The following is a 19,208-nucleotide window of genomic DNA, read 5'->3' on the forward strand; positions in this document are numbered from 1 at the left end:
TTCTCTCTCTCGACGTCTACAGTCATTTTCAACACGGTGCATCATCTTATATCTTCTGGTGTGACATCACACAAGACACAAACTGTTGCCATGCACACCTTAACGACGTCAATTAGTGCAGCTGTTCTTCATCTGCACCCTTTGAACTCTATTGCTATATTTATTACTTCATTGCGGCTACCTTGGGGTATATGGATCTATGGGTCTTCCACACGTATAGCATAGTCTTCCCAGCTAAGTCCTGCCCTATGGGGGAGCTAACTATCTCCGTAGACAACGCCCTGGTAACGTCTGTCCAAACAGCCAGGAACCTCGGTGTTGTCCTGGACAGTCAGCTCTTGTTCCAAACACACATCACAGCTGTCACTCGATCCTGTAGGTTCACACTCTATAACATACGACAAATTAGACCGTTCCTCACCCAGGGATCAGCCCAGCTCCTAATCCAGACAACAGTCTTGTCAAAACTCGACTATTGTAACTCCCTCCTTACTGGCCTACCAGCATGTGCACTTAAGCCTCTCCAGCTGATCCAAAATGCAGCAGCTCGCTTGGTCTTCAACCAGCCAAAATTCTCACATGTCTCCCCCCTGCTCCGCTCCCTCCACTGGCTCCCGGTCGCTGCTCGCACAGAATACAAAACTCTGATGCTGGCATTCAAGGCAACCAAAGGTATGGCTCCCCCATATCTTGCAAGTATGATTGAACCCTACAAACCCTCCCGCGCACTCAGATCAGCCAACACAGGGAAGCTGGAAGTACCCTCACTAAAAACGCCGGGACAACGCTCCACACGTCCCAAACTCTTCTCCCTTCTGGCTCCAAAACTGTGGAATGCACTTCCCATTGCAGTCAGAACTGCAGCATCACTCCCAATCTTCCGCCGTAGTCTGAAAACCCACCTTTTTAGACTCCATCATGGCCCATAGCACTTACCCCACCCCCTTAGATAGCATTTCTGTAGACTTAGATAGCATCTGATACAGACTTATAGCATGTTATGTAGACGGCACTATAATTGCATTGTATATAGTCATAGCACGCCATAGTACATATGTATAGCATAGTAGTATATATATATAGTTTATATGTATAGTCTCATAATATAGATATTCCACTGTTACTTTTTTAGCTTATGCAAGTTTTATGATAAATGCTTATGTGATGTATTCCCATGTGCTTTTGTTCTTGATTATTGTAAATCGCTCTGGATTAAGAGCGTCTGCTAAATGCCTAAATTGTAAATTGTAATAGTATAGTATATATGTATAGTTTCTAATATAGTTTCATTATATAGATATTCCACTGTTACGTTCTTAGCTTACGCATGTTTCATGATAAATGCTTTTTATGTGATGTATTCCCATGCTTTTTTGTTCTTGCTTAATGTAAATCACTCTGGATTAAGAGCGTCTGCTAAATGCCTAAATTGAAAATTGCTACAGCGTTCCATAACACTGAGCTGTGTTGTATTTTGAGGCTGTGTGTGTGTGTGTGTGTGTGTGTGTGTGTGTGTGTGTGCGCGCGTGCGTGCACGGAATGTGCTCAAGCTGACTGGCTGAGCACGGAATGTGACGTATGGTGATAACAGTGCCGCTCACGTCACGTGGGTGTGATATTTTTCTCTATATCGCTGTGTGAGAGACAGTCCACTGAGCAACTCAAAGTGAGGCTGAATGACAAGCATTTAGCATTCTGGCTCTTTGAGGGGAGCTAGCGCCCCCTATGGCCAGCTTGGTGTGTTTGTGTGTTCTCAGGGGCGGCCTTAGGAATCTGGAGGCCCGTTTCAAGACCAAATATGAGGCCCTCATATACCCATGACATCATTATTTTGTTGAGGCCCCCCTGAGGGTGGAGGCCCGTTTCAATTGAAACTGTTGAAACATACTTAAGGCCTCCTATGCACACACACACACACACACACACACACACACACACACACACACACACACACACACACACACACACACACACACACACACACACACACACACACACACAAACCCAAACTTAAATGACTCCTAAACATTTTGCCAAACATCACACACTCTATCCTCCTGGTGGAGACCTGTGCCCAGAAGGGCACTTTTTCTATAGTTAGTGTGGTTGCCCGAATGGGCAACCAGACTCTTGTAACTGTGACACTTTATTATTATTATTATTATTTTTTTTTCACTGGAGTAGTCTTTATTTTGACGCTTTATACCTCCCACACTGTACGCTGTACGCACTTGAGCCATATGTCAAATTGACCGGAAAAATCGGGAATCGTGTGCGTGTATTTTGTTAAGAGAAATGTTGTATAGTTTAATTGATATGAATTTATTAGTGAATTAAATTTCCCCATTGACATGAATGGGAAAAGGCAAAAATTCACATAAAAGTATTTGTTCCTCGGAGACTGTAATCACTATAGTTACAAAACTGTTAGGGATATTTCTTAATTATCACTAAAATTAATTAAAATTATAATTTTATAGGTCGGCCTCATGGTGGCGCTATAACAGCCCACTTTACCTTTTGGCTTATAACTCTTGAACCGTAGGTCGTAAAATCAAAATTATTTTTTCCCTGGATTCCTTGGGTCATGACGCATCTCCCCATATAGGCCACGCCCATTTCCGCCATGATAGATTTTCCGCCATTTTGAATTTTGTCCAAAACACACTTTTTGCTTTTCCTCCTACAGATTTCGTTCAAATCTCACAGAAATCGGCACACGTGATCTCTGGACCCATCCAATTAAAACTGAGCCGCAGAATTTTGAAAGTGCGTATCGTTCGGCCGTAATCGTCTTCCGAAGTTAGTAGGAGGGGCCTATATCACAAAAATGCCATAAATCATGAACGGAATGTCCAATCCATCCCAAATTTCAATCACATGTCCGGGGTGGTTCAATCAACCAAGTTCTAAAAGCAATTCCATTTTCATCCATAGGGGGCGCCGCAAATGCGAGAAATGTAACCGTTTGTCGCAAAAACATGAATTTCGGGGGTTAAATCCCCCCCGAATGACTTACGCATGATCTAAGGTGTGACTTGAAATTGTAATTGGCTGGCAATACTAGTGGGAGGGGCATATGTAAGCCACTGCGGCAACCACACTCTGCAATTTTTTTAAATTGCGAATTTTCTAGTTAATTTCTGCATCTCTTAGGGCCCATTTAACCATATAATGCATTTGGATGGCAAAAATGACAGATCTGCAAGTTCAGTGTCTTGAATGAGAATTATGAGATGTGCTGTGAGTTTGCATAGGCTATCTGCTATTTTCCGGCACCAAGCCGTGCATATCCACCGAATCCACGGATATTCCCAAGCCAACACACACACACACACACACACACACACACACACACACACACGTTTAAATTACTCCTAAACATTTTGCCAAACATCACACACTCTCCTATCCTCCTGGCGGAGACTTGTGCCCAGAAGGGCACTTTTTCAAAATATGTTATGAAAACTTGAAATGAGATTACATAATGACTACTTTTACTTTTGGTAGGTAATTGCTACATTTTGATGCCAATTTACTCAAATAGGCTACATTTAGAATTCCAGACTTTTACTTGTAATATTGCAGTATATTGATACTTTTACTTAAGTAAAACATTTGAGTATTTTTTCCACCACTGCACACACCCCTCCAGGCATGAAGAAATAAATCAGAGAGTGAAAATAAGGAGAGGGGAGGGGAAACAAAGTGCTTGTGTGTTTTTGGAATGTTTTAGAGAGAATGGGAACGGCGTTTATTTGTTCAGTCAGCGATTATTAACCTGGAAATCAGCGCGTCAAAGCACAGGACATGACTAGTCTGGTAGGAATCGGATACTGACTTAGTTGACTGACTGACTGCACAGCCGAGGCTAATATTACACTTCACTAACAAATAAACCCAAAGAAAGGAACACACCACAACTGGACTATAGGATAAAATAAAATGCACCGAGTTTTATACTGGCTCTCTATAACAGCTTGACGTCGTCAACCTTTACGTCGCAGTACTTTTGAGTAGACCCTACTACTAAACGATGAAGGATTGTAACTTTTATAAGCTTCTTCCTCCACCATGATGACAATAAAAAGTTTACTGCGCAGCACTGTTCTGTTCTGGGCTGGAGAGACGCGTGACGTCTAGTTAGCACGCATGCGGCACACACACTCACTACACTCGGACTGCACTAGTCTCTGGAGGACTATAGGAAGACTGTCTGTAGTTTGGAGGACCAACATCCGTGATGTCCGCAAGCAGCACCGAGCAGGACCACCACCACCACCACCCCGGGACAGGGACAGGGGGTCCTCCCGGGACGGGGTCTGGAGCAGGACCCGTGCGTAACGGCGTTGGAAGCCGCCGCTCCCGGGCAGCGTCGTCCGCCAGCACAGCAGAGGACCACCTGGCATTGAAGAGGACCACCCTCACCAGGCACAACAATAAGAGAATGGGTAGGAATAGAATGACTGCATGGCAATAATAACTGGTGGTGGTGGTGTGTGTGTGTGTGTGTGTGTGTGTGTGTGTGTGTGTGTGTGTGTGTGTGTGTGTGTCACTTAGGCCCTAACACAAAAAAAGGAACAGATCATCTACAAGCTCCCTCCATAAAGTCAGTGACACGTACGTACCGGTATGCTATAGTATAGCCTACTACCGTGTAACGGTATAGCTTAGTATGGAGTAGCAGCTATCGTTAGGCAGCTCACTCACGTGATTATTTGAACCATCAGGCAGTGCAGGCCAGGGCCAATATGCCCCTATGGGAGTGACATCAGCATTGACCCAATGTTGTTCAATCTCTCTCTCTCGCTCTCTCTCTCTCTCTCTCTCTCTCTCTCTCTTAAGGGGCTTTATATTTGAATGTGGAATGTGTTTACCGTGCCAAAGCAAGTGTGAAACAATAAATGCACACACACACACACACACACACACACACACACACACACACACACACACACACACACACACACACACACACACACACACACACACACACACACACACACACACACACACAAAGATTATAGTGAGGCAATATTGAACAGATCGTCTATCATGTGAACGCCCTGCATGAATGATTTCATAATGCTAGAACCAACATTGTGGTGGTTCTACTGACAGGGAAGGAAAGCCCACAGCTTGTGCAGTATAGTCCAGACTCCACACCAGTCCAACTGGATTTGTTGGAACACTTTTTAAACTGTCAAGATAGGCCTATAGTACGCAATAAACGACAAAAATAGGCGATAAAACCTTACAGTGGTTCAGTGTTTGGCTGTCGATATGATTTAGTAATTTCTTTGAAAATAGCAGATCTACAAGCAAGGAGTTTGAAGTTACAATGGGGTTGTATAGGAACTTAGGAAGGGGGCGTGTCCGATCAAATTAATATCAAATCTAAAATACTGAATGTGTGCGTGTGTGTGTGTGTGTGTGTGTGTGTTACAATAAACATAGGCTAAAAGCAGTGGCTGCTGTATCAAGGTCATTTACAAATTGAACAGAATGGGCATATCATAAGGCGCACACACACAACTGTCTTAGGCTATCAGGATTTGCTGCCAGATCGTTTTTGGACAGGGATTTGGCTTTTTTCTTTTTGGGATAAATGTTTTTTCCCCAAACAACCAGCTACTATCCGGTAATCCGATATGCATATATGCAACAAAGAGAACTTCAACACAGAGAGAGGACAGCAGGCATCATGGTACAAAGTTCAACCAGAAGGTGTATTTATTCACCAAACACCAACAAAGATAACCTTCAGTCTTCGTCACATCAACATGGCATGGTGGCGGTGTCCAGACTTCCACCCAAAGCTGCTGCCTTTTATACCAAGCTGCAGCTAATGAGCCTGGATTGCTCCATTCCAAGAGGTGCATTTGAACTCTTAAAAGCATTATAAATACACAAATATATATATATATATATATATATATATATACACACACACACACACACACACATTTAACCTGTATTACAAATCTCTATGAACTACAAAAACAATTCATCCAATCTACAACATAAATATTAAGCAATTGCACATCAGAACCACCCCTCTGACATCCTGACAGTCCAGCTCAATCTATTGAAAACACAACAGGTAATGTTAAGCATCCAATCAAACAGTGGTGGAAAATGTAAAGTAAGTAAGTACGCCTTGCCGAGCCAACATGAGGCCCATAGGGCAGGAGCCTATATCTCCTGTTTCTGTAGCATGAGGCAGCTTGATGTACATTGTACAAATACATGGACAAGTACCTGGACATGACGCTAGTATGTTGCAGGGACCCGAAGGCTGTGATGTAGCATCATCACAAAATCATTTTATCCATTTATACTTTCGCCGTTCAAAAATAACAGATCTATACAAGCTCACAGCAGGACTTGTATAATGTTTGTTTGTGGGTTTGTTTTGGTTTCCAGAGCGAGCATTGTCCCGGGACGCTGGCAGTCTGAGGAGGGGTTTACCCACGTCTGAGGACAGCTTCCCAACAGGTAACACCCCGTCTCAGTCAGTGTGTACAAGAAATGTGGCACTGATGCTCGTGTATAAACCTGACTCTGCCAGATGGCAGTAGTGAGTTCTCAGGAGGGAACGTGTGAACTCAATACTGCCGCAATGTGGCGGAGTCAGGTTGTGTAGCCCCCAGCCAAGACTCGGCCCGCAACAGCCCTGCCAATCTGACTCAGCCCTATTGGCACGGTAGGTTGCGCGTTGGATTGGCGAGTGACAGTCTGGTGTTCAAATCCAGCTCCTGCGCATCACTACAATTGGTTTATCTCCGCACAGATATACAGAACATCTTATAAACTCACTGGACTACTGTCGAGTCACAGTGTAAAAAGCAGGATTGGTGACATCCATGTAGTTCTTTTTCTCCCCCCGTGTTGTTGTGGTTTTAGTATAACAGCTCTAGAACTGGAAGAAGGGACAGGAATGGATGAAATCTGTTGCTGGAAAGTGCAGCGTTCCAACCACAGAAGGCTACGGTATGAGGACGTGGAAAATGTTGTTGGCGACGTGTTTATACTTTTGCTGTTATTATGGATAATATTGTCTCTGTCAGGTGGAAACCTCATATGTCCAAAATTGTTACTTAACTTTTCAGGAAACATCAAAAGTAGCAGATCTACAAGCTCAAAACGTGTCACTTTGCGCTGCGTTTCAAGCTTGCAGATGTGCTACATTTGGATGGTTTGGTGTGACGCTGTAGTGTACTAATCAAGTAGGTTTAGTAGGGCGTTCATTTACAACAAAAAAAAGAAAAAAGGAATATGGAGATGAGAGGTTGCCATCCGACAGAGACGATATTCTAGTTAGAAGGCCCATGGAAACCACAGCGACCGTCGTGTTCCCACCACAGTGGTTAGAGCCGTTGTCAAACATCATGATCATTATTATCCCGTCTGAGCAGCGTCTTTAGGATGTCGGTACAAAACACCTGCGATGTCCGAGGCTAGGATGTCACATGTCAGTGGCTCGGGAGCTACGAAAGTTCAAAAACCTCCACCTTTGGTCCAGCAAACATTATTCTGAGGCACATTGTTGTCCACAGATGAACCAACTCCAAAGTATTCTCTCCCATTTTAAACGCCCCTCCTGCTTGCCAATAGCGGGGGTACAGTAAGCGAGTTGGTGCATGCTTGCACACAGTTCAATCATTCAATCACTTATTTAAACCCTAAATACTAATTTGAACCGGGGCCCCTCAAGGGTCTATGCTAGGTACGCTCCTTTCCCCCCTCTACGTCACCAATGGGGACCCCTGCCCCTTATGCCTTAATGGCATTTTTTTAAACTATTTTGAAAAACATTTAAAAAAGGTATCATCAAACTTCTAGAAGAAGGCTTAAGCCTTCTTGTTTATGGCCTGATGATACGTTTGATTTCTCTTGATTTTACAATTCCAGTACTATAAACAGTATGTCTTTCTTTCCTATGATGAAGGCTCGTAAAGCCTGCAGCTGACTAGCGGTCAGGAAATCATGTGAGAGAATGATAATGGAATGATTCATTCCTGTACCTTGAACCTGTGTCTTCTAAAGTCACTGATTAATCACCCTCCCAGCGGGTCACATCTCGTTGGTCGGGCACCGACATGTCATCATTGTATAATATGCATAATATATAGATATGCATGTTTTGCTTCACACCTTGATTGAATACTATAGGTACAGTTATACAGTAATGCTGTAAGGATAACAACAATCCCTGAGGCCGTGGAGCCTATGGAAATGGGCAGGGGCGAGGTGGGTTCGGGGAGTGAGGCCAAGTAGTAGCCTGACCAGTTTGTTTTGGGAAGTCTGGAGCTTTGTTTTAAGGGCATTCGAGTTGCTGTGGTACCAAGACGTGCATGCATAGTCGAAGAAACCTTGCACAAGAAGGGCTCCTGTCTTTTGTTGACCAATGAGGAGATCCTGTACACAGTGTACAGGAATCTTGCTCTTTGGTTGACCTTTTTGATTACATTGTTGGCCATTTTATCACTGAAAAGATTTGCCTCAAGGATGGAACCTAAATAGGTAATTTCTAATTTTGTGTGATAATATTGTCACCCACTCTAACCAAGAAGCCATCTGCCTTGAGATTACTGTTTGATCCAAAGAGAATGGATTCAGTTTTTCCCAGGTCTAAAGAAAGTTTGTTATCAGGTGCAGATTCTACTGAGTTCAGAGCTGAGGTCCTTTTCAACCTGCAGTTTGTATCTGGGATCCCTATTTTTTTGGGGCATGCCAACTAGAGAAATAGCTTATACATTGGTTACTTTCAGTACACAACCCCCGTCCCCCAGTATACGACAAAGTATAAACTGGGGCTTAAGTGGTTAAAATATGTGAGCACTAACTGGTTGAACGAGCAGAAAGATGCACACACGCACGCGCACACACAGTTTTATTTAAATTTTAACAAACATTAACTAGAGAGGAGTGAGGGTTGTGACTGAGTGGCGGTTTCATGGCCTCTAAGAGCTGCCATAGTCTGTGTTTTGTCTCTGTCTAAATGCCACCATTGTTCATGTGAGACTGAATCATCAGTGTCAATTTAACTCTGAGTTCAATTAACCTTTTCTTTTACGTTGTAGGTCACATATAAATAATAACAATTTACAATGTAGGTATGCTCACGACAAAAGCACGAACCCTAGCATCAGTCTAAAACCATATACTATCAAAAATAATAACATAACGCCACATACTGTATATTGTTACAGATTTTGAACTGTAGACAAACATTTGAGAGGTGTGTTTAGGTGTCTAATGTTCATCATAAGGGTTATGATGATAGCTGTGATGTGCTGTGATGAAGGCTTGGTTACTGTAGCTAGCTACAACACATTGTCATTGTGCTAAAATGAGTGTTGCATCAATAAATGACAGGGACAAGGTGAGTCATTTAGCTTGTCCTGCCTCATGACAGTGTGGGGAATGTGGAACCGATTTGAAAGTGTCACTTTGGATGATGTGACACTGCTGTTTTTTCCCACCGTTCCTTCGTTCAACAACAACAGGGAATCAGGGATGCCCTGTTTTTTCGGTCATTTCAGGTCACACAATAAGATGTCATTCCACATTGTTCTGCCTGGAATCAGATTTATTTGCCACATTGTTTCCAATCCCAAACACTTCACGAATGACTGGAGACCATCTAATTGGTTGTTGTGCATGCATTGCTCACCAAATCAAATTACAGACAAGTCGACGAAGTTGATTTCTTGGCATCGATTCATCCAATTAAATCTTTCTCCATTCTATGAATCTTTCCTCACCTCATTAACAGTGTCATGTAATCTAATCTTAAAGTCAGCTAACTGTAGGCTACTGTGTGTGTGCGTGTGTCTGTACGTGCGTGTGTGTGTGTGTGTGTGTGTGTGTGTGTGTGTGTGCATGTGCATGTGTGCGTGCCTATGTGTGCGTGGCTGCGTGCGCAGCCATGCCCATGCTGTTGTCCATGGTCCAGGGTGCTGACAGACTTCCTGCGGACGAGAGCTCACAGGAAGTGCTGCGTGGGAAGCTCCGCCTCCTCGAGGCTGACAGCGTCGAGGTCACCGCTCTGTTCACGGTAACGCATGCACACGCATGTGCGTGCACACACACACGCACACACACACACACGCACACACAAAACGAAAACTAGAATTGAAAAAACATTTTCTGATCTGAACTAAAGAAAAACTATAATAAAAAAACTAAAACGATAACTAAATGAAACTATTGTGCTACTGTTTACAAAACGAACAAAAATTAACTGAAATTAGTTTTTCTTGTTACCAACAGTAACAGAATATATATGCATTTTTTTTTAAATGGTATCTTTTGTTGAGTTTTTATTACACAATAGGCCTACTTACTCTGACCCTTTTCAATCCTGCACCTGACAAATACCTAAAAAAAACTAAAACTAACATTAAAACTAAGCATTGTCGCACAAATAAAAATGAATAAAAACTAGCAGCGCGCACACACGCGCACACACACACACACACACACACACACAGGTCCAAAACTGTTACTTTTCAGGATTCAAATTAAAGCAGCAGATCTACAAGCTCGAAGCGTATCGCTTCATGCCACGCTTCGAGCTTGTGGATCTGCTACTTATGATGTTTTTGTGTGACATTTGTGTGTGATATTTATGTTTTTAAACTACTCAAATAATCGAGTTGCATCAGCTTCTCCCTGCCTACAGAGAGAAACTAAAGCCTGTGTGGTCATTGTTGAAAACAGTGAATAAACAGATCAGAGGTTCAGATCACAGGTACTCTGTCTGGAGAAGCTGAAAAACTGGTTTTACAGTCAATGAGCAACTAGCCAGAACTTAGGTGTGCACTGGAGCAAGTCCAGGGTGCGAGGCAGGAAAGACAACAATTCCATGTTATTACATCTTAGTCAGCTCATGCATGACCTCGGAAACCCAGACGTTTTATTTCCTGGAAGAAAGAAAAAGGTCATGCATGACCTTTGTGCCTCACTGGCACAGCAAACATGCTCCGCGTGGTCCTCCAGAGTCAAGAGATGCACATCATGGAGTTCTATTTCACACAATGGTTCCGCATTTAATGTCCATCATCAGCCGTTATCAACACCATTGATAAGCCAGTATGGACATTTCCACATACTGACGTTGTTGTCAGCCATTGTCCAACGTAGCGTCGGTCGCTTTGTCCGACTATTACTAACCGTAACGGAAAACTAACCTCAGTCTTAACCGGCCACAACGTACATTTTCACTCATACGCAGATGACACACAATTATACATTTCCATAGGACCTCACAATGCGGTAACCCACCTCACCTCCTGCCTCAGGGATATAACCGACTGGATGAGCGCCGCAAACCTATTAAAACCAAACGAAAATAAAACAGAGGTGCTGCTAGGCCCTAAGATAAAAAGAGATCAGGTGATGAACTCTCTATAGGACATCTAGCCGCGTGGGTTAAAACCACAAGTAACCAGCCATTGCATATGTTCATTTCAGAAATATAGCCAAGATACGACCCTTCCTATCACAACCAGATGCTGAAAAAACCATCCATGCCTTTGTCACTAGCCGCCTAGATTACTGCAACGCTCCATTCACAGGATTACCAAAAAGGTGATCTCGGCAGGGAGGGCGGTTGGACCAGGAGGCGTCAAAAGGCGATCTCTGCGTAAATGAGTTAAAATATTCTCTCTCTATCTCTCTAGGAGTTGTCAGCTCACCTCCTGTCCATCAACTGTGATGAGAACGTAATGTTTGTAACATTCAAAACATTTGAAGAAATATGGAAGTTCACTACATATTGCACATTAGGTATGTACTCATGGAGTGTGATTATTGGATTTCAAGTGCAAATAAATGGGAGATCGTATATTTGTTGTAGCCCTAATGAAATTGCATGTATGGGACTTTTTGGGAATTGACAAAAATGCAAACAATAGAATTTAAATTCATATCAAATCTCTTCTTTCCTTGTCTTGTCCCGTGATCCCTCCTCTCATCTCCTCTCCTCTCCCCCCCCCCCCTCCTCTCCTCTCTCCCCCTCCTCCTCTCCTCCTCTCCTCCTCTCCTCTCCCCCTCCTCCTCTCCTCTCCCCCCTCTCCTCTCCCCCTCCCCATCCCTTGCAGGTTTTGTGGGTCAGTGCATGGAGAGTCTGTTGCTGGACCAGGAGTTCTGGTTGGACAGTGTGGACGGGGACAGGGCCGTGGGCATGGAGGTGTCCATCCAGGAGGACACGCTGAGCCTCATGTACCAAGGCCTCCTGATGCAGGAAGGTAAACACACTGAGCCTCCTCATGCAGGACGGTAGGTCAACATGTACCAAGGCCTCCTGATGCAGGAAGGTAAACACACTGAGCCTCCTCATGCAGGACGGTAGGTCAACATGTGCCAAGGCCTCCTCATGCAGGACGGTAGGTCAACATGTACCAAGGCCTCCTGATGCAGGAAGGTAAACACACTGAGCCTCCTCATGCAGGACGGTAGGTCAACATGTGCCAAGGCCTCCTCATGCAGGACGGTAGGTCAACATGTACCAAGGCCTCCTGATGCAGGAAGGTAAACACACTGAGCCTCCTCATGCAGGACGGTAGGTCAACATGTACCAAGGCCTCCTGATGCAGGAAGGTAAACACACTGAGCCTCCTCATGCAGGACGGTAGGTCAACATGTACCAAGGCCTCCTCATGCAGGATGGTAGGTCAACATGTACCAAGGCCTCCTCATGCAGGACGGTGCATGAGGAGACCTATGATCCTAGATTACTCATTATGTAATTTGATGTATCAATTCCCTCGTGTTTACCCTGCTTAAGTCGCTCCGGAGTGTCTGCTAAATGCCTCAAATGGAAATTGTAGATTGCAGAAAACAGATCGACAGGCTCACAACAAGGCATCACAATGTTTAATCAAAGATCGTCACAAATTATAGCAATTGTGCACTCTTTTATTTTTGTCCAACAGGCTCGCTGTTCGCCAGCTGCACTGCCAACCAGATGTTCGACAGCTCCACCTTCGGAGGGGACCTGTACCTGGAGCAGGGAGACATAGCCCAGTTCGAGCCTCCCTTCCTGGGCTCCGGGTGGACCGTGCACTGCCTGGGCGATGGAGCCCGAGGAACCAAACCCAACCCTACGCTGGAGCCTGTTGTTCCCTTCTATCAGTGGGTCACTATCATATACTGTGTGTGTGTATGTATATATATATGTGTGTGTGTGTGTGTGTGTGTGTGTGTGTATGTATATATATATATGTGTGTGTGTGTGTGTGTGTGTGTGTGTGTGTGTGTGTGTGTGTGTGTGTGTGTGTATGTATTTGAATTAATATTAGCTAAAATTGAGGACAACTTTCCAGATCCTCACAAGAGAAATAGTTGTCTTATGGTTATAAAAAAGATTTGGGGAGTTTGGCTTATACAAAAGTCTTTGAACGTTTTGGAAAATATTTGCCTAAAGAAGGTCGAAAGACCGAAACGTTGCACTTTGACATGAAATAAAAAGCTCTCGAACCAGCAAGTGGCAGTGTGCGGGTCTCCCTCCTTCTCCTACACGTTTGCTGCTTTGTCGCCTACACACCTGCTCGAAAATATTTGCCTGTAATGACTTGAAAGTGGTTAACTGCTCCCCATGTCAGGTGAAAAGAAGCAGCTAGGACTACTCATGACTACCCCCCCAGGTTGGCAGAGGAAGTGTAGCGCCCAGGAGATAATTGACGCTGGGTGAAAAATGGGTTGCAAAATCATGGGATAAAGATTATTTAAAAAAAAGAAAGAAAGTGGTTAACTGAGTATCGAGTTATTGAATGATATGCTATGTCTGCCCACAGGTGGTTCTTGAAGTCCTGTCCAGAAAACATTCTGGTTGGTGGAGGCAAGCCGGCCTGTGAGTTTGCTCTCCAATTCGGTGAGTAGCACTTAAGAGCCAAATGACCTCCACGTTGTTTATGTTTGGATATACTGTACATATTATCTGAGAACATTAAGAAAAACGTGATGGGACCAAACCATTAGGATGTTCATGTTCTTTTTTTGTGCCCAAAAAAAGCAAAAGAAAATCCTTGTAGTTTTGTAGCAAATGTTTGCCACATCGAATGTGGGAAACACATGGGAAAGTCCTTTATTTGTACAATTTGTGGAAAAAGCTTTAAACTTCACCTTTTCTTTCCTGCCTTGGGAACTATGCACAAAAACGTTTACGGTGACTGTGACAATAAAGTCTAATTCTGAATGTAATTTAATTCAACCCATGAAGTGACACACTGCGAGCTTGTAGATCTTCTATTTTTGAACAGCCAACGCTACAATTATGATGCTTTACCGGTTTTAATGGGTTGAACTATTCTAATCTAACCGACTCACTAATATAATATAATTGAACACAATACTGCCCAGTCCAGCCCAGCCCTCCAGACCAGAGCGTGGCGCCAGTGCCAGCAAAATCCGCAAAATAAGCATAAGTGATGTAGTGTTCAGTGCGGCTTAGATTAAGATTAAGATTTTATTTAGGCTATAAACATGGCATTTTATGCCATTCTGAGCATAAATAAGACTAATAACCCTGTGCGCGTGCACGTGAACCGCGGATGTACACCGTTTCTACAATGAGAGGCCTATGGATGCTAGGCTTATGCTATATAAATATAATCTAATCTAAACTAATCTCATATAATGTAATCTCTCAGCCAGAGGCAGATGTGTGGCCTCTGCAGATTACGACTCAGAGGGACCCGACGAGCTCACTGTGGCTTCCGGTGATGACATCATCATCGTGGGACTGCTGGTGTCCTGCTTTGATTGGTTCGTGGGGAGGCTGGAGGCGACGGGGGAGGTGGGGCTGGTCAGGACCGGCCTGGTCAAACCGTCCAATGACATTTGTGAGTAAGTGAAGCGTAGTCCAAATAGAAGCTTTTATTTCAGTGGTTCATAAAGTAAGTGGAGCGTAAGCGCCTCCGTTTACTGGTCCAATTAGAAGCTTTTATTTCAATGGTTCTCAAAGTGCGGTCCGGAGACCCCAGCTAGATTCGTTAAACACATTAACTGCCAGGTATTAAGTAATTATACTCAATATTGTGAGACTAGCCATTAGATAAGTCAGGGATAATTTCACAGAGGTGCCATAATCACCCTGAAGGGTTTAATTTCTCAACAATGACCGGCTGGCCGTCAATTATACCGCTTATTGCATGGCTACTTAATAAATAAATTCCTAAATTGACAACCAAAGTAACAACAAAACTAAGTATTTTTAAGTATAGTATAAATCCGTCCTGGGTGGACACGGTCTCCTCGGAAAACAAGGAAGTGTTGATCAAATATAATCCGTTTTCGGTTACGGCATCATCTATTTCTTGCTTATTTGTTTTTTGAGAGCAACGTTTAGCTGGAAATGTATTGTGCGTGATTTGATTAGACAGCGGCCTCTTAATTGAGTTCATCGGCCATTAATCCAGAAATAATTGGATGAATTCAGCGATCAGAATCAAGCATTAAACCAAGCCATGTAAGAATAATGTGTATTATTATTGTCATCAATAACAACAATGTGCCTTGTGCATGGACGACACAAGTAGACAGAAAAGTAGCAGAGACCGTCCAATCTTCCCCCGTTTCAGATTGGCAGTCATCTTCCTGGATGAAGAGGAGAGAGAGTTCTTCAGTACTCTGAACAATCTGTCTCTGTTTCAGATCCACAGACATCTTCCTGGATGGAGAGGAGAGGGAGTTCTTCAGTACTCTGAACAATCTGTCTCTGTTTCAGGTCCACAGACATCTTCCTGGATGGAGAGGAGAGGGAGTTCTTCAGACTGAGAGAGGAGCAGGTCATTGAGGAGACCGTGGACTTGTTGAAGAAGACGGCTCAGATTGATGTCGGCTACATCTACAAGCTGGGTAACACAGATAACTCAGCGCCAGTAAATTATCATGTCCGCCATCAGCATGCAAGGTTTGCAGGTACCCCCGAAACGTCAAATAGTGCTGTATGATGGCATATAATATATGCCATGATACACGAGTGTAAGAATGCGATTGTCAGCGCATATTTAACTTTTTCCCAACTCACAAATCACGCAGTACGTGTCACAAATCATACAGTTTGCAAATACCATTGCTGTAGTCAGATTTCAAGTTAAAAAGACACATTGGGACTGCGAGCTAATGTGGGGCCTCGCTGATTTCAACAGCATATAAACTAGACTGGATTGAACCCCTATGGGTTTCAGCGATTATTACAAACACATTGCTGTTTTGTTGCAGCAGCACCATGTTGATGAGGATTGCTTGAATGTTCAGCTTGCTTTCATTACGACTCATTTGCACTCCTCTGTTGTTGATTTAATGTGTTTTCATGGATGGTTGGATTTATGTTCACTTTTTCCTTTTCATCGTTTTGTTCTCAGATCCAAGTAATCAACAGGATCCTGACAAGAAAGCAGTGCAAAGTAGGTTTTTCCATTTAAAATGTGCCACTTTTCTTTCAAAAATATACTTAAAAAAAATAGCAGATCTAGGAGCTCACAACGCATCGCGACGCGTTGCGAGCTTGTAGATATGCTATTTTCAAATTTACTTTATATACGTATGTTTAAAGTGCTCATTTGTTAGTCGCTTCTTTTGTGCTTGTTTTCATACACCTGGTTGCTTATTTCTCTCACAGAATCTGGCCACACTGATTTTGACATGCTGAATTCATATTGAGTAAGCATGCAGTCTCTACCGCTGTTTCACCACACATTAATCCTCTCGTTAACCATTTGCAGGCGGCTCTTCTTCGGGCCAAGTCGATGCTGAGCCGCCGGCCGAACTCAAGAGGAATATTCTGCGGATTCTCAACCAAGGCAAAGATCCGCCCTCTTCTTGCACCGCCGCGAAGACAGATCCGACCCGGGGAGGAGAAGACCCGGTCCCGGAGGCTGCCGCCGCCGCCGCTCCGGCTCCGCGTTTCACCGTCCACCCGGTGGTGGAGGGAAGCAACAACAACGCGGAACACTTCGCTCCGCTGCTCGCCTTCCTCGACGGCTCCGACTGCAAGCCGGAGTTCGGCGCCCTCTACGGGCTGACCCCGGAGCTCCTCGCCTCCTCCGCCTTCGTCGGCCAATCGGATGAGGTAGTGTTGATTTTCAGTGATGAACTAAATAAAAACTAAGTAACAAAATTGACATAATGATTGATGACTAAATACTGACAATTTCGGCAAAAAAAACAAACTATACTAACATCTTAGGGAGGGACTAGTGGAGAAGAGATAATTTTATGTGTAGTTGCGCTCAGGTGTTGCACTCTGAAAATAGCAGATCTTCAAGCTCACATCGCGACACGTTGTGAGCTTGTAGATCGGCTATTTCCAGCATGCAATGAAGTGCAAAATCAGCCATTACGATGCCATCAAGGCCCACCAAAATACAATTTAGTTGACTAAATCAACTGTAGATTTAGTCGACTAAAATCTCATGATCTAAAAATCTAAATTTTGCCTGTCATCATATGGACACTGTAGGACGAGCTGGCGGCCTTCCTGGGCGCGGCCCGGGAAGCGGCGAGGAAGAAGCGTCTGTACTGGTCACAGAGCCGCCTGTGCTTCCTGCTGGGCAAGCTGTGCGCTGGGAGGTCAAAGTTCAGCCAGGCCCGGGTCTACCTGGAGGAGGCGCTGAGCGTGCCGCGAGACGGCTTCGCGGACATGAGGCTGCTGGCTAGCATCTACGCTAGCCTGGCCGCCGTGTACCTGGTGCAGAAGAACGGCGAGAAGTACTTTGCGCTGGCGGAGCGCGTCGGCGCCTTGCTCATGGGTTTCCCGTACTGCGCGGAGAGCGAGGACTCGACCAAGGAGACCAAGGACTCGGAGGTAAAACAATAATTCAAGAAAATGTTATTGTCCATTTGACATTAAATGGAAATTTGCCTTTGGCACACCGGCAGTCAGAATACACCAATAAAAACAACATCTACTGTATGTATGAATGCACCGCGTCTCTGTCTCAGTAGTGTATGCAGGAACCCACTCGGTGCTCTACAGCCGGGCACCGGTCTAGTTACATAAAATACACAAATGCATTAAAATACAGTAATTGTATGAAATGCATTCACATAACAGAAACAGTGATCATGGGCTGAGGGGATTATGTGGTGGAGCTATTTAAGCATTTTCTTATTTAAAATGTCCACTGCAATTGGCGCAACAGTCTTGTAATCCTTCTTTTTTTAAGAGTTCAAATTCAGGGCAAGGAGGGAGGGTAGAGTCATTGTAAATCTGAATTGTCGTTTTGGTTATGGAGCGGTTGCATATGTCCTGAAGTTGCAATTGTTTGTCTCCAATGACCTTTAGGTGATGAAGTACGTCCTGAAGAAAGCCGTGCTGTCGCACAACGCCATGGCCGAGGCCCGCGCCTGTTATCTATTGGCCAAGCTTCACCTGAGGCGGGGGGGCGACGCCGTCGAGGCAGCGGGCGCCGTGCCGTTTATCGAGAGACTCCTGGTTCTTTCCACGGTATGGTTGCCACGATTATTACCTCATCGTCTAATTGCAATTATTTGAGGCAATCGCAGTTATTTTGTCATAATCTGTCATAATGTCCAATATTGAAAAATGTTCACACATTAAAAAAAAACAGAAATAGCAGATTTACAAGCTTACAACGTGGCGCGAAGTGACACGTTTTAAGCGCGTTAAGAAACGCGATTAAATCGTTAATCGCAAATTATTAGTGTGACAATTCATCGTCAACTAAAATGCAAGTGTCCTGCTGGTGACAGCCCCATTCCACGGAGGAGGCGGCGGGCCCCCCCGGAGGTGGGAGTGTCTCCCCCAGCCATGGGTACCTGCTCCTGGGCAGACTGTACCGGGAGCTGGGCCTGCCCCAGCTCAGCTTCAGCTCCAGCAGACAGGCCTCCCTGCACCCCTCGGCCAGGCTGAGTGACTCCCTCAGCGCCCTGGCTCTGGTCCTGCAGAACACTGCACACTTCTACGGGTAGGAGGCCCACTTGGGTCTTTATTATACTGAGCAAAGAAGGTCTTTGACCGAAACGTTGCCTATAAATAAAGTTTGCATTGCAAGTGCAGACGGTGTGCATAAGACTTTGTTGCCGATCTTTATTATACTAAAATTGGCTTTTGGATGGTGACTTGAGTGCATGGGTGTCACAACCGTAGCATCCGATTCGCTTGGCCAAAGTTTCACATTATGTAGAATTACATGGTTGTCTGCGCTCTTTTAAAGAATGTTGAAAAATTATCA

At 44.3% G+C, this 19,208-nt stretch overlaps 1 protein-coding gene across 1 annotated transcript in view; it reads left to right on the top strand.

Moving 5' to 3' along the window:
* The first annotated feature begins 6,431 nt into the window (after window positions 1–6,431).
* Window positions 6,432–19,208, top strand: part of sh3tc1 (SH3 domain and tetratricopeptide repeats 1) — a 36,877-nt gene continuing 24,100 nt past the window's right edge. Inside the window, exons 1-13 of the mRNA XM_083789286.1 lie at window positions 6,432–6,498; window positions 9,933–10,063; window positions 11,691–11,796; window positions 12,111–12,257; window positions 12,945–13,143; window positions 13,806–13,882; window positions 14,661–14,856; window positions 15,737–15,867; window positions 16,377–16,418; window positions 16,737–17,083; window positions 17,474–17,818; window positions 18,299–18,460; window positions 18,727–18,941. Coding sequence (XP_083645412.1) covers window positions 9,935–10,063; window positions 11,691–11,796; window positions 12,111–12,257; window positions 12,945–13,143; window positions 13,806–13,882; window positions 14,661–14,856; window positions 15,737–15,867; window positions 16,377–16,418; window positions 16,737–17,083; window positions 17,474–17,818; window positions 18,299–18,460; window positions 18,727–18,941 — 2,096 coding nt within the window. The 5' untranslated portion in view covers window positions 6,432–6,498; window positions 9,933–9,934. The remainder of the gene's footprint in view (window positions 6,499–9,932; window positions 10,064–11,690; window positions 11,797–12,110; window positions 12,258–12,944; window positions 13,144–13,805; window positions 13,883–14,660; window positions 14,857–15,736; window positions 15,868–16,376; window positions 16,419–16,736; window positions 17,084–17,473; window positions 17,819–18,298; window positions 18,461–18,726; window positions 18,942–19,208) is intronic.

The sequence above is a fragment of the Protomyctophum parallelum genome (assembly GCF_964188405.1).
Source record: "Protomyctophum parallelum genome assembly, chromosome: 18".
In the NCBI taxonomy this organism is placed as follows: Eukaryota; Metazoa; Chordata; class Actinopteri; order Myctophiformes; family Myctophidae; genus Protomyctophum; species Protomyctophum parallelum.